This window comes from Callorhinchus milii, unplaced genomic scaffold (assembly GCF_018977255.1).
Source record: "Callorhinchus milii isolate IMCB2004 unplaced genomic scaffold, IMCB_Cmil_1.0 Scaffold4, whole genome shotgun sequence".
Taxonomy (NCBI): domain Eukaryota; kingdom Metazoa; phylum Chordata; class Chondrichthyes; order Chimaeriformes; family Callorhinchidae; genus Callorhinchus; species Callorhinchus milii.
This window is the reverse complement of record NW_024704745.1, coordinates 22095205-22110344: the sequence shown is the minus strand read 5'-3', so window position 1 is coordinate 22110344 and position 15140 is coordinate 22095205. Positions and strand designations below refer to the sequence as shown.

Genomic DNA, 15140 nt, shown 5'->3' with positions numbered 1-15140 from the left:
TATCTACCTTTTATTTTTGTTATATATAATTTTGTCTTATTCACCAGGGTTGATAAATTTTGCAGAAGTATACAACAACAACAAGATTATATTTATAGAGCGCCTTTCCCGTCGGGAGGACGTCCCAAGGCGCTGGACAGTTGGGTCGGGACCCGAGCAGGGGGTAAATGGTCAGGGTAAGGGGAGGGAAGGGAGGGAGCGAGGAGGGGGTAGAGAGTCAAGAAGGGAGCTGAGGGCACGGTTGAAGAGAAGTATAGAATGGGATATATTTCAAATTTATGAAATGAAATGGGTATTGTTTTGTATATTGGTTTTGAATATACCTTATGGTAAATAATGTTTCTTAATTCATTGAGCACTTCAGACACCCAGCAGCTGACAGGCAGTCACCACCTCTAACTATTTCCCTCTTTTAAGCGCCTTATATATGAGAATATCTGAAAGTGAAGTAATAATATTTAACATTAGAATTCTGGGCTATATAAATTATAGGCTATATTAAGATACTTGTACTCTGAATACTGAGATTGAGGAGCCAATTTAATAATAATGATCCTTGCATTTAATATAGGGCCTTATCACGTCTTCGAGATGTAGCAAAGCTTTAATGATAAGAAACAGTTTTTAGGCATTCAAGCTTGTTACTTTCAGAGTCTGCATAAAACCTGTCCCATTTTGACTTCACCCTATCCACTCTGTCTTCTGGAGAAGCTCCGCATATAGCTTCCCTAAAATCCAAGTGAATCAAGCAAATCTTCCATATTGTTCTTCCATGCTATTACTTCACTTTCAGATGTTCTCATATATAAGGTACTTAAAAGAGGAAAATTGTTAAGAGGTAATGACTGCCTGTCAGCCGTCTGAAGTGCTCAATGAATAAAGAAACAACTCAGAAAATTGCTATTTTATATGATTTAAAAATAACTGTGCATGTGGAAATATTCACATGAATATTGGAGAGAAAACAAACTGCATAAAAGTCTGGAGATCGTGGTGAGAATGTAATAATTTCCAAGATATCTTTTTGCTGCACGAAGATCGTTTAGCATTGCCTTAATGTGGATTTGACTGCTTTAAAATAAATAAGGCAATGTCTACAGCAACACTAGTGGTAGTGGTATTGCTAAATTGTTGTAGCAAGTAGTTTTGCAATTGAAATGAAGCAACAGAAAACATCTCTTGCTTTATCTAGATACAATGTGGTTCCCCTTTTGGAGAAATCTTGTATTTGCATCTTGAGTTTTAAAGCTTGTCAGTACAGAAAGGCAATTTTATTTCAAGCGTTGGTACTTTAGGGAAGGCTCTTTAATATTCAAATGCTCCCACCCTACAATGTTTGATCAAGATGATTGATTTTACCATATAGATGTATACATTTTTATCATAAATTATATAATTACAGACTTTGACATATAATGCTCTTTGTGACATTGCCATCTCTTTCTTTTCCAATCCAAGTCTGTCAGTTATTGGTTTTTATAGAGATGTAGAAGGTAATAGCACTTATCGGCAGACAAATTTGTAATTCGCGGAATGATAATCATACACAAGTTAGGAAATCTGGTTTATTGACAATCGTCTCTGCATTTCTGACAAAGTACGTATGACTTAATCGTTTCCAAGCTCAAGAAATGTATGCATTAAACAAATTAGTTGCAGTAACAAAATCTGAAATCTGCAAAGGCTGTGTTACGAAATTTAGAAAGCCTAACTGCCCTTGCAGCACTGTAACCGTTTTGAAATTCCGCTCCTGAGTGCTATACGAATGGAAATGTTTCCATTGTTCTGTGAGGTGTTTTCCACTGTTCAATAAGGGCTAAGCACTTTGTTAAATGAATGGTGAATTCACAGTAAGAGGCTCTCAGTCCATTGAATTACACTAAAAGTGATTTGGAATTTTCAATTATATTAGGTATTGCGAAAAAAAAATGTAACTCTAAAAATAAGTATCCAAAGTGTTCAGTGCACAATTATAAACATTGGTAGTTTCGCTTCACTTTTTATTTCACTTCATTTACTAATTCAGTTTTAACAATGTTACTATATATATTAATAAATACAGACGAGATGCATTAAGAAACACATCACCATGCTTAAGAGTGTCCAAACCACACTGGGAGTTCCACGCATATCACTGGCACATGAAAATGTCTGTGTCTGGAATAGAATGTGCACACTCTGTCCAGAGGGATGTATACTGATTACCAAATTCCGCAGCGTTTTAGGCGAAGGCTGGCAAGAGCCCAGTGCCATGATTATAAGGTATAGTGGAAACCAATAAAAAATATTTTTGTTTTTGTGACAGTTTTTGAAAATACTTTTTTTGGAGAAAGTTCTTTATTGCCTGAATGTTTTCATGAAACTTTAGAAATTCATTATGTTAACATTTGTTGTACACACTTTATGTACAAGTCCTCTAGGATGCCTCCCCTGCATGAGGGGTGCTATATAAAAGCAAGTTATTGATGATGGGATGTCTTCCCGACCTGAAAGGCGCTTTTCAAATGTAGTATTGTATTGTTGTACAATTTCCTATCAGAAATCAGAAACTGATTCAGAATGCAATGGTACTTTTTAAAACTATTTACACGGTGGAAAAAAAAGTTGCAAAGTTTTACTTTTCCAAATACTCTTTGTAAAGAGTATTTGGAAAAGTAACTTTATAAAGATTTCAGACTTGTAGGGAGGTAATACTCTGTGTGCCAATAAGTTTAGCATACTTCTTCGATGTACACTTATAATTGAAGATCCCATTAATTGTGCACATCATCAAAGTGTGAAATTAATCCTCCAGTTAAATTAGTCATTCAATACATGGCTGTGCATAGGATCCAGCACTTTGGGAAATACTCCTGATGTGAAAGGTGCTATATAAAAATGTAATTTGTTGTTTTCTTATTGTGCTTTCAAATTTGTCTACAGATATAATTGACTTGACAGCAATTTCTGTGCAGCATTCTTAGATTTTTTGATGTTACATGGGCTATGTCAAAAGCAAGAACTATGTTTTTCAGCCAATTGAAAATTCAGTGCTGATTGTATTGTACCAACTAGTGGCAATTGTGCTATGCTATAAAAACATAATTCAGCCTACCAATGTTAGACATTACCACGTGTATATTTTAACTATATCCTAGTACTTCATTAATGACAAGTATTCTTCTGCTGAGAGTTCGGAGCATTCTTCTGCTCTGTTGACATGTGAAATCAAACTTCTCATTTTTTTTTGTTTTCAAACCAGGAAGATTCATGCAGCATCAGGCTGGGGGTGTGTGGGTGAGGGGGGTGGGGTACGGTCATGATAATGTAGTTAGTAAGTGCTCATAGTTGTGGCATAGAATATTCTAAATATCTTTCTCTCAGAAAGTAATAAATAACTGTTCTATCTTTGAGTGGCTTGGAACATTTATTTTATATTCGGAAGATCAGTTACCAAAGAGGATGCAGACAAAATGATGTAATCATACCTAGAATATATTGACAGGAAGTTAGTGGGGGAGAATTAAAAGATTCTGAGTACTGCAGTGCTATGACTGGAAGAATAAAGGCTAACTGGAAATAATGGGTCATAATATTTCTACATGTAGGTACGTATAGGCTAGATGTCAGCTTGGCTTGCTTGGTAACACTCTCACCTCTGAGTCAGAAGGTTGTGGGTTAAAATCCCCATTGGGATTTTGAACTCAATCTAAAGTGATACTGTAATGAAGCACTGGAGGTGTACTGCATTGTTAGGGGTGCAACTAATCTCCCAGATTAAAAAAATGGAAGCTCACTTCATTGCTATTTGTGTAACATTGCAGTGCGGAGGTTGACTGCTGTGTTTGCCCACAGACAATCTTGATTTGGAAGCTGGGCTTGTAAATCAAGATTGAGTTGAAGAAATTTACAGTAATACACAGTAATTACACTTTGAAGCGCTTCAAAATGCCCTCCTGACATGAAAGACACTATATCAAATGCAAGCAATATTTACATATTTTAAAGCAAATAATCTAAATAAAGATTATTGAGAAAAACATAAAAATTGATTCATGAATATGAAATAAATAGGTATGAATTTAATGGATATAATTTTGTTCACAGACTTGTTTAGTTATACCTATTAGAAGAAGATGACTGAAACAGCAAAGATCTCTAAAGAGGAGATAGAAGAGCTTAGAGATGCTTTTTCAAAAATTGGTAAGTAACCTAATCACTCACCTCTATCTATGGCAACATGAGCAACAGAGACCTAGATTAATTGAATTGAAAGTGCATTCATTTTATCTCTGGTTTAAATGAGGTTCTGAGGAATTTAAAAATAAATAGTCAAAGGGCCTCGCCACCTACAAAAATAGACCTTGGTTTCCAAGATTTATTTCTAGTATTTTTTGCCCTTTGTTCAGATTTACCACTAATCATATTCAGGCACTTAACACTTAGAAACAGAAGTACATCACATTGACTTGTAGGACTTTGGCTCTGATTAAGATCTCGTCAAAGCCAAGGTCTCGTGAGTTGCGTGACAAAAAATGGCTACATGTAGTTTATATCATGGGTTCTTTCTCTGGCGATTAAACATCAGTTGCCCCGCACTGTAACCGAACTATCAGTAAAGTTTATATGTTTAACTCTGAGAACTCCATTTATATTCAGTGAAGTTTAATCAGATGAAAGTTGTCTCTTTTTGCTTGCTGAAAGAGTCCTTATTGAATATAGATTCAAGTACTTAGTTTCCACCCTTAAAAAATGTAGGAATCCAATTTATTCTGATTAATAGACTTATACTGACAACAAAATTAGGCCCAAACTTTCCTCCCTCTTCCCTCACTCAAGAAATTAGAGTCTGAATGCAAAATTTGTAAAAAAAACTTTGCATTGTGTAAGGGACTGTGATTCACATACAAAACTAGGAAACAGCTTACACATTAAAAGACCAAAGAAAAGACCAAAATAGATGCAAGTGATTTCCACTCTGACAGATGGTAGAAAGTGGGAATCATACATAGAGTCATGCAGTTATTTGAAATCATAAGCCAGCAGTGGTGCAGTGCATAGGAAAAACAAAGCAATGTGGTTTGGCAGTGTATGCATTTGCAGAATGAACAAAAACTTGTAACATGGGGCAGTGAACTTACGGAAAGAAATATTTTGTTTTTTATTAGCCGAGGAAACATTCAAACCAGTGGAGGAGTTCAGATTCTTTTAAATAATAAGAACTTCACCCATTCAGATGGATTTACGATTTTGAATTCTATTTGGAGCTCAATTCTCTGGCAGAGCCAAGGTGTCGGGATAAGGAAGAAGAGACCGACATCTGAAGAATTTATAAAACACTATGTCATTAGTCATTAGCTCAATACAAGTTTAAAATTCAGGCTGGGTAACGGAACCGGGGGAGAAGGGGGCATTGCCGTTTCTGGTACTCTAAGTTCTATGCTTTCTCTCCAAACAAATGATGTAAAAGTTTTAAATGGAGGTTTTCATTTTCAGATACACAAGAGAGCGGATACATTAATTCCAGTAAACTCCAGGATCTCTTCAAAGAAGCCAGGCTACCATTGCCAGGTTACAAAATACGAGAAATAGCAGAACAACTAGCAGCCTCTGGAGATAAGAGTCAGGACCAGATCAGTTTTGATGACTTTATTTCAGTAAGTTGGGCTCCTTAAACTTATTATTGATTGCAAATTACTCAATCAATTGGACTTTACTGCTTAAATACCACTACCATTAAAGAATAAACTTGTTGCTTTGAATGGGAAAGTCATGGGCCCACATAAAAACTGATGCCTGATTTTAATTATTGTTTGTCACATTTAACTTTGCACACTACAGTGCTCAATATTTAAAATGCTCTTTCAAACCCTTATATTAAATCCATAGTTTATGAAATATTAAAGATAGATGTCAGCTCGACTCAAGCTGTTAAACTGTGCTACATTTTGACCCCAACATTTGCTAGAAATTTGCTGCCTGCGAAAAGAAAGTGATTTGGGGTATGGCTTTGGTTTTTCCTGTGGAAACAAACTTAAATAATTGTTTTTTGCATCTTCCTAGATTTTCAACGACCTAAAGAGCAGTGAAGTTGCTAAAACATTTAGACAGCAAATCAACNAAAAAGAGGGAATCTGTGCTATTGGTGGTACTGCAAACTCCAGTGAAGGAACACAGCACTCATACTCAGGTACAAATGAGATCGAATTAACCAAATAAATCTCTTTTGGTCTAAATCATTGTAGATAGTTTGTTTATACATAGTCTGATTTGAAAGGGCATTATAATTGTCAATGCAAATAAGTAGATGCTTTTTGAATGCTTATGCAGAACATCTGCTATAATTCCATTATGCTGGAACACAAAATATTCCTCTGATAGATACTGTAAGATGTTCAGTAGTGTTGATTATCTGTAGCCTAACTCTTACCTTAGAGTTTGGCTACAGGCACATTGAACTGAATTCTTCTGATAGTGATCTTTAATCACAGGAACAGACTCCTGTTTGATGACACAGTTTACACATATAAATGATGCTTTAATTACCTTTCACAACATTTATGAACTACACTACTACAAACTACACTACAAATACTTGGTTTGGTTCTGGAGCACTTGGGATAAATGCCAGCACACATCCTTCCTCATTCTGCCTGTAATTATGGAAAACTGTCAGAACCAGGATTTAGAATAAATTACCATTCAAATCTTTTATTCATTTAGAGGAAGAACGCTTTGCCTTTGCTAACTGGATCAACAAGGCTTTGGAGAAGGATCCAGACTGTAAACATGTCATTCCTATGGATCCCAACAGTGACACTGACCTTTTCGCTGCTGTTGGTGATGGCATTGTCCTTTGGTAAGTAATTCAATCTTTGATTACATATGTACTACATATGTACTACAAAGAAAACATGAGACATTATCATTGGAACAGAATGCCATCAGAAGAATTCTTTCTCATCAGTTTCGCCTCCTATTTGACCAAGAAATTATTTAACATTGTTTTGTACAAAGTAATATGGCCCCAAATTCCAGGAGCTAAATCCTGGTTATGTGTTTGTTTGTACCAGTTCAGTGGTACTTAATTATACCAGGAGAAGCTTACATCTTCCCTTCAAACTTCTAGCAAGTGGGAAGATGGACAATCAATCATAGCTTGACATATGAGGGGCCCTCTGACTGCTTCATTCGTGATATTTACGAGCTTCCATCGACACAGAATAGAGAGGAGCTACCCAAGAGTAGAATGCAGTCATTCAACCCGACTAGTAACTAACAACTTATTTGAACCTGGTCGTACTCTGTTGCCAGTGTAACTAAGTACAGTGAGAGTTAACTTGCACTAATTGCAATTTTTCTCTACTGTATCTTTGAACTAACAGTTTGAAAAGGAATTAGGCCTTTCTAGAAGAATTAGATCAATTCCAGCGACCCTGTTTCTGTAACACTCTTACTGGAGACATAGGACTACAAGAAGCTTGATATTTTTCCCATCAGATTATAAATTCAAGTTCCAGAGAGCCAGCAGGCAAGTTGGCATTGATATATACTGCCACCATAATCAAAAGGAAAGCAAAAACAGAAATCAAGGAAAACTTTTGCCTGTCACTAAAACAAGTACAATCGTAATTTTCATGTGTTTAGTTTGTCTTTGTCATAGTCACAGAAAATTAATTTTTTTGTAAATTGCTTAAATTCATCTAGTAAAATGATCAACCTATCAGTACCAGACACCATTGATGAGAGGACAATCAACAAAAAGAAGCTCACCCCATTCACCATACAGGTACTGAAAATAATTCATCATAAATCATTATACTGAAGGCACCTATTTCAACAGTGAATCAATGTAATGGAAACTAAATATTTTGATATTGAATAGTATTTAAGAAGTATAGTAATTAAGATAATTTCTTCTTAATAATAACCCTTGCATTTGATACAGCGCCTTATTAAGTCATTGAGACATCTCAAAGCGCTTCACTGAATATTCTGTAAAGTGTAGTGACTGGATATTTTGTGAGAGAAATTGAACATCAGAACATTGTATATGTACACTAAAATATTTGCAGTTATATTAGCCTTTTTAAAAAAATTACATTCACTTATGACTCACAATTACATCTGTAACAAATAATTACATACATATGTTTTTGATATTAAAATGCACTCAGTTGGTCTTGAAGTTCGGGATCACTGGCAGCCGTGTTACCGAAGAACCTAAAGAGATAGAAAATATTAGGAAAACAAGAGTATATTAGACTGTTTATGATAACTGTGAACAGTATTTTCTTCTAAATATAATAATGTGATGAGTATAATATTCTAACCATTGATATCTATACAGGAAAACTTGAATCTGGCTTTGAATTCTGCTTCAGCAATTGGATGTCATGTTGTCAATATTGGCGCTGAAGACCTAAAGGAGGGAAAAGCTTACTTGGTGTTGGGCCTTTTGTGGCAGGTTATCAAAATTGGTTTGTTTGCAGACATCGAACTAAGTAGAAGCGAAGGTAAATACTGAAACTCTTTAATATTTAACGGGATGTGTTTTTCATATCATGCTTATCATGATTAAGGCAAGGTAATGGTTAGTACAACATGTGAATGATTCTAGATAAGTTTGACAAAATGAGTATTGCGTCCAAAATGGAATGGTTTTAATAAATGCTAAATTACAAAAAAGGGAATCTCCTTTGATCATCACAGGGGAAATTCTTTTGTAGAAACAAAAGCGGTTTCAGGAAATGAAAATGTTAATGTGTTATGGTTTTACTTCTTTGAAAATATTCAGCATCATAAATGGGAAATTAAAAATAATTTTGCAGTGCCATCACATTTTCTATAACCCAGTTTTATTTTATGGTTAGAAGAATTGATATTTGAACAGCAAGGCAATAATTCCACATGTAAGCACCCAAAGCATCCATATGTTAATTCACGCAAAATGAATGTGATACTTCATCATGTCCATCAATGATGGTTGATAACTCAAATACACTCACATAAATAATATTAGTTATATAAATATATATTGGTGCTGTATTATTTACAGTTATTAGAGTGTTTATTTAGAAGGTTTTATGTTGGAATGGGAGTCACAACACTTATTGAAGTGTCAAATATTAGTGGAAACTTGGTTACATTCTCTGGTCATATTGAACTCTTGCTCTATCCTTAGGTTAAACTCAAATTACTGTCACACAAGACTAAAAAAGCAAAGTGACACAGCTGTTATATTCCAAGCTGTGTTTCATCGTTACTTTATACACTAATTGCTTGAAATTAACTGTCATTCAACAACTATGAACAACTATGAGGAAAAAGAAAATGGTCTTTACAGCTGTATCATTTGTCTAAACGCGTAAATTAATTGTTCTCTTTTACTGGAACATTGCTATGCATTTTCAGAAAATAATGAGCAATTATACTCAAGCAACTGTAGGTTTTTGCATTTTTCTATACAGATGCTTATCATTTTAATGTTATTGTTAATGGAGTTTTATTCACACATATTGTTTGTTTCCAGCCCTGATTGCCCTGCTCCGAGATGGTGAAAGTCTGGAAGATCTTCTGAAACTCTCCCCAGAGGAACTGCTGCTACGTTGGGCTAACTACCATCTGGAAGGTGCTGGATGTAAAAAAGTGAACAACTTTAGCTCAGAAATTAAGGTACGAATGAAGAATAAAAGTATTATAAAGCTTTATAAATGTTGATGAAATGAATAAGAAAAACATGTGCGACAGTTCTCACCCCTAACTGTATACCCGGGTTATGATAAAGCGTTTGACCAACTAGGTAGTCTCTGTATCAATCGTTTCTCTGTATCTTGCAAGTTTCGTCTCTGAGTGAAACGAAAATACAAACGATGACAGGTAATCCCTTGCCTTATTGTGCAACAAGGGATGCATTCATCAGCATCCTTTGCGCTACCAGACAGCTGACTTCAGCAATAACCTGCTTGTGTTTCCTCCCTCCCTCTTTGATTTTTACTCAATGGTGTTTTATTGGTCCTTAAACTCTAGGCCTAACTTACACGGCCTGGAACAAGATAAACGGTCACAACCTTAAGGACTAGAAAATACCTTGACACAAAGAAAAAACAATCTTGACCTGGAGGCATGTATCTCCTTGATGACACACAAGGCGAAAAGCAACTCCGAGTTCAGTGAACCCCCTCCTTTTATATTGTCCTAACTCTTCCCCTTTCAATGACACACGTGATCCTTTCCTGCCTTTTTCTTTCAATAACTCACCCAGGTCACAGACTTTGTGTCACCAAGGCTGTCCTTACCGCTTTAAATTATATTTTGGTCCCGAGACATTAAATGCGCTTAAAATGAAAGCACCTTACTTTGCATAAAATCTCAATATATACAGAATATCTACATTAATAATCTTAATAAAAGAGGTAGAGCGTTAATTTAATTAAGGTACATGATGTGCCATAATTTGACATGCACATGGTACACTTTTGTCACCAATACTGTTTCAGATTAACTAAAATATGATCTACATTACAATTATAACCAAGAATATTTCCGTCTCATGTCCGTGCAGTCCCCTTTCGTAGAATTGTGGCTGTTGTAATTGAACCAGTATCTTCTTGCAAGATTGCAGCCTAGAGTTTCTGCACTTCTTAAAAGAACCTGGAACAAAAAGTCTTCAAATTTCGGACTAATTTAGAGTTGTGCATGATTTGAAGACTTTAAATGCTAAGAAAAAAGTCTTAAATCTAGACCCAAATGGAATTTCTCTCCCCTCCCCCGACTACAATACACAGAGAATGATTGTGATAAAAGCAGTAAGGCTTTATGACACTTTGTGGTGCAATCTGTTATTTCAGTGGGAGACTGCAGCAATTCGCAGTCATTTAATTTAGCATTTCATGAGGATAAGGAGCAATGTTGGTGAAAGTAATATTTTTGCTGTTCTTTTTAAAATTAGTCTTCTGTTGAACAAACTGAAGTAAGTCAGATTATCAATTCTACTGTCTGTGTCTTCCTAATTTTCTCTTTAAAACGTTATGTAAAATTATTCAAAGTGAATGTGTAAACTCACGATAACCAACCTGACGCTTGAATGGAACAGTTGCCTGACTATAGTACCCTAGCTATGTGAATATATACTTGCTCTGAGAGTAAGTTAACGATCTGCACTTACCTGCATGCAAGACACAATGACCAAGTTTTCACTAGTTTATACAATGCTGCAATTTTTAAGAAACAGAAAAGTTGAATATATTACATCATGAGAGTTAAAACAAACTTGAAATGCTGGAAATCTCAAACAAAAACAGAATACCTGAAAATATACAGCAGGTTGATCACCATCAGAGTGAGAAAGATAGGGTGAGCACCTCAAATCTGAAAGAGAGGTGTTTAATTCAGTCGGTAACACTCTCTCTGGGTGAGAAGATGATAGGTTCAAGTCACAAGTCTAAATTGTCACTTCAGTCCAATTGTGTTATAATGTCTCAAATCAGACGGTAAACTGAGGACCTGTTTATATGAATGTTAAAGATCACATGAATAATAATTCTTCAGATTAATTGGTAATTCACTTTGTGGATGTTTGTGGAGATTGCCTGGTGCTAATGCCACGTTTTTGTTATTTATATAATATTCTCTGCTCCTACTGCCAGTTGTGCCTTCTGCACTCTTGGGACCCTCCTTGAGAAAGAGCATTGATTCATCTGACTATTACTGGTGTATCATTCCTGTTCGAGGGATAAATGGTATGGGAGGGTTCCCTCCCATTCTTTAGGCCAGAATCTCACCACTGAACGCTGCTCTTGATATATCAGTTAAGATTGACAACTCAACATGTGTTGAAAGGCTAGTTGTCATTATAGATAGAAACTGGGATATGGGTTTCTAGTCATTGACATAGTACATATTGTGTACTCCTGCAACTTCATGATTTTAAGTTATATTAAAACACAGAAATTTAATCTTATATTTAGAATCAAGAATTATTTTGCATTGCCTTTCAAATTGAAATTATATCTGAAACACAAATATGTTTGTTAATGTTTTTATATTTCAGTGAAACAAATGCTAGGAAGAAAACAAATAATGTAAAGGAGTCCAACAGGAAGAGATGATTGTTAAAGGCTTTTATTTCTTAAAAACTGCAAGCATATTTACCTTAGTAGTGGGTTGTACTGCAACTAAACAGTAGTAGTTGTTTGAATGTTTTATCCTAGCGTTTTTTTCCTCCTTGAATGCTAAAGCCTTTCCAGTTGTTACTTTCCTGTACTTTTTGTTTAAACTCTAATGCTGCTCATGGAACCTCTGCTGTTTCTGGGCTGTTGATTCTTTGGGGGTGAACTCAACAGCTGAGTGACTTCTGTAGCCTTACGAAGGTATCTATCTATTCATATCTTTAAGTTTCCATATTTTTTCACAGCTTGTATTAAGACACTTTTGATGTCCATATTGACAATAATACAAGTTATTATTTGAATGAACATTGCCAATTATATTTCATCTGCTTGCAGAATTTAAACTTCCGTCCACAATCAATGCACAAATTAATGGTCTGACATTTCTTATGTTGTACAGGATGTAATTGCCTTACCTTTTCTCCTCAGGATTCAAAAGCTTACTTCCACCTTCTCAATCAAATTGCACCAAAAGGTGATGAAGAGGGAGAACCTCCTATTGTGCTTGATATGTCTGGTATCAATGTAAGTATCTAAACAACCTTATTTTTTTATGTTCTCATTCATTTTTTTAAAAAGGCACATCTAGGAAAAAAAAGTAGATTAGAGCTCTGTTATAACGTAATAGTTCAGCTACATAAAATGCCAACCAGTACTATAACAGGGTGTAATGGCTGGTCAACGCTTCCACATTCACAATGTGTGGTAAGTCATGTCATGTGGTTAGAGCACTCGCTTTGCAAGTGAGAGACCTGAGTTCAATTCCAGGCAGGGCGAAACCTTGGGCAAGTTTCCTTACTCCACACGCCTAATAATAATCCCTCCAAAAAACCAAAAACAATAATAAATTGGTCATTTTCAATCCACGACTGTTTGTGGGACATTGCTGTGCGCAATTGGCTGCCGCGTTCGCCCACAAATATACAGTCAATTCACTTTACAGTGTGTTCTGTGAAGCGCTTTGGGACGTCCTCCTGACGTGAAAAGCGCTATATCAAATGCAAGGATTATTATTATTATTATTATGTGAGCAGCAACCTGTATCCCAGAGGTCGGAGAATATTCAGGACCCAAAAGAGGGTGGGGGGGTTGATTTTTTTTGGTAAGTAAATGTTGACGTCCATACCCCAGTCCCACTATAAGCGAGCCTGGATTATAATGAAGCGCATTACAACAGGGTTCTACTGTATTTGATCAAAGATTTAATCCAACTTTAAAAGGAAGGATGCTTCATAATTATCGTCCTATCTCAGAACAAAATGGTGTGTAGTTTTTACTCAATGTTGAATACGTTGAAGAATTTCACATTGATATTTTCAATCAAATTGGATGACAGATCTTGATGATGTTAATTATTTTTCTTGTGCAGGAAAAGGATGAACTCAAGCGAGCAGAGTGCATGCTCCAGCAGGCTGACAAGCTTGGCTGCAGACAGTTTGTTACGGCAACAGATGTTATCCGTGGAAATCCCAAGTTAAACTTGGCATTTGTTGCCAATCTCTTCAACAAATATCCAGCCCTTCGCAAGCCAGAGAACCAGGACATTGACTGGAGTCTCCTGGAAGGTCAGCTCATTTGAAGTTTCTGACATATAAAAATTTTCCTGACTGGATTGTAGCACATTTTGATTCTATGACTTAATTCTGTTGAAGTAAATAACTAAGGTATCATTCAATCCTCGCAGTTTTCCATTCCCTTTATTAAAATAAATAAAAGCAGCCCGTTTCTGTGCATGTAATATTCTATGTAATTCTTTTTCCATAATTCTAGTACTGACATTTTGGTAGTCTTTGTTGTTTCTATATGATTCACTGAAATTTAAATGCACTTGCTGATCTGTCTTGCTAAAATTCTGTGGATTATTCAGGCAATTGATTTCATTTTTGTTATAAATTTGTAGGTGAAACAAGAGAGGAAAGAACATTCAGGAACTGGATGAACTCACTTGGTGTTTCTCCTCGTGTGAACCATTTGTATGGGTAAGAAAATGTGTGCAAATTCCAATCTGAAAAATAAGAACTTTACACCACTTGTGCATCATCATTCTTTATGAATGGCTTTTCCCAGTCCAGTTTTCTCCCCTCCTCTCCTGAAGGTGCTGTCATATGAGGTTCCACAAGTCTTTGCCATCCTCTTGTAACTGTGTGACACGTTTTATGTCAGCATAGCCAGTAGTGTATTTGACTATGATATCCAAGCTTTCAGTCTTGAAAAGGAGCATCTCCGACGGGACCCTGTAAAGTGTATAAAATGTTGAATAGGATTGAGAGAATAAACTCAATCCTCACACGTATGTAATTTTCAGCAGAGGGCAATATATTGAATCAGAAAGCAACATCCATGGCCAATTTTACTCTTCTCTAGTTCAGAGACACTGAGACCATGCAACAAATACAGCTAAGGTCAGCTAATTCAGCACATTTTCCCCATTATTTAGAAGTCCTGGCCTATGCACAGAATATCTTGTCAATATAATTCATCAGAGCTTGTTCAAGAAGAACAAGCAAGAGGTTTGTATAATAGTAAAGAAGGTCTTTTGGCCCATTTGAACTCATCCTGCCAGAATACCCATCCCGTCATCCTCCCAACACAGCATCAAGCTGTTTTTATTAAATGGATCCAGAGTTCTCATTCACCCTTTTTGATAACTTTCTCCAGCTGTTAATTACCCTCTGGGCAAATTAATGCTTTCCTTAAATTGCCTTTTACAACCCTGAAACTGTTTTCTCTTGTTCTGCTGTCTCAGTGCATCAAATATATTGTTTTGAGCTTACACTCTCAATTTAACATTTTATATAACTTTTTAGGGTCCCGTCTGAGATGTTCCATTTCAAGACTGAAGAATTACATAGAATTACACAAAATAAAATGACACAGAATAGATTATTCTGCCCAACTGGTGTTTATATTCTATACAAGCCTCCACCACTCCTGTTCCACGCTCTTCCCTTCTCCCTCATGGTTGTATCAACTCTTCTTAAATATGTTGAT

The 15140-nt window shown here is 35.8% G+C and overlaps 1 protein-coding gene across 9 annotated transcripts in view; it reads left to right on the top strand.

The window, feature by feature from the left end:
* LOC103177535 (plastin-2) overlaps window positions 1-15140 on the top strand; it is a 57299-nt gene that overhangs the window by 34891 nt on the left and 7268 nt on the right. For 7 of the 9 annotated variants that reach the window (XM_007891750.2, XM_042333850.1, XM_007891746.2 and 4 more), the window contains exons 2-11: window positions 4087-4182; window positions 5476-5636; window positions 6043-6169; window positions 6703-6838; window positions 7687-7768; window positions 8330-8495; window positions 9512-9654; window positions 12579-12674; window positions 13519-13714; window positions 14050-14128. In XM_007891750.2, the coding sequence (XP_007889941.2) occupies window positions 4116-4182; window positions 5476-5636; window positions 6043-6169; window positions 6703-6838; window positions 7687-7768; window positions 8330-8495; window positions 9512-9654; window positions 12579-12674; window positions 13519-13714; window positions 14050-14128 (1253 nt within the window). In that variant the 5' untranslated portion in view covers window positions 4087-4115. Of the gene's footprint in view, window positions 1-2162; window positions 2263-3566; window positions 3588-4086; window positions 4183-5475; window positions 5637-6042; window positions 6170-6702; window positions 6839-7686; window positions 7769-8329; window positions 8496-9511; window positions 9655-12578; window positions 12675-13518; window positions 13715-14049; window positions 14129-15140 lie in introns of those variants that run through there. The other 2 variants (XM_007891749.2, XM_042333851.1) reach the window with 2 other exon arrangements.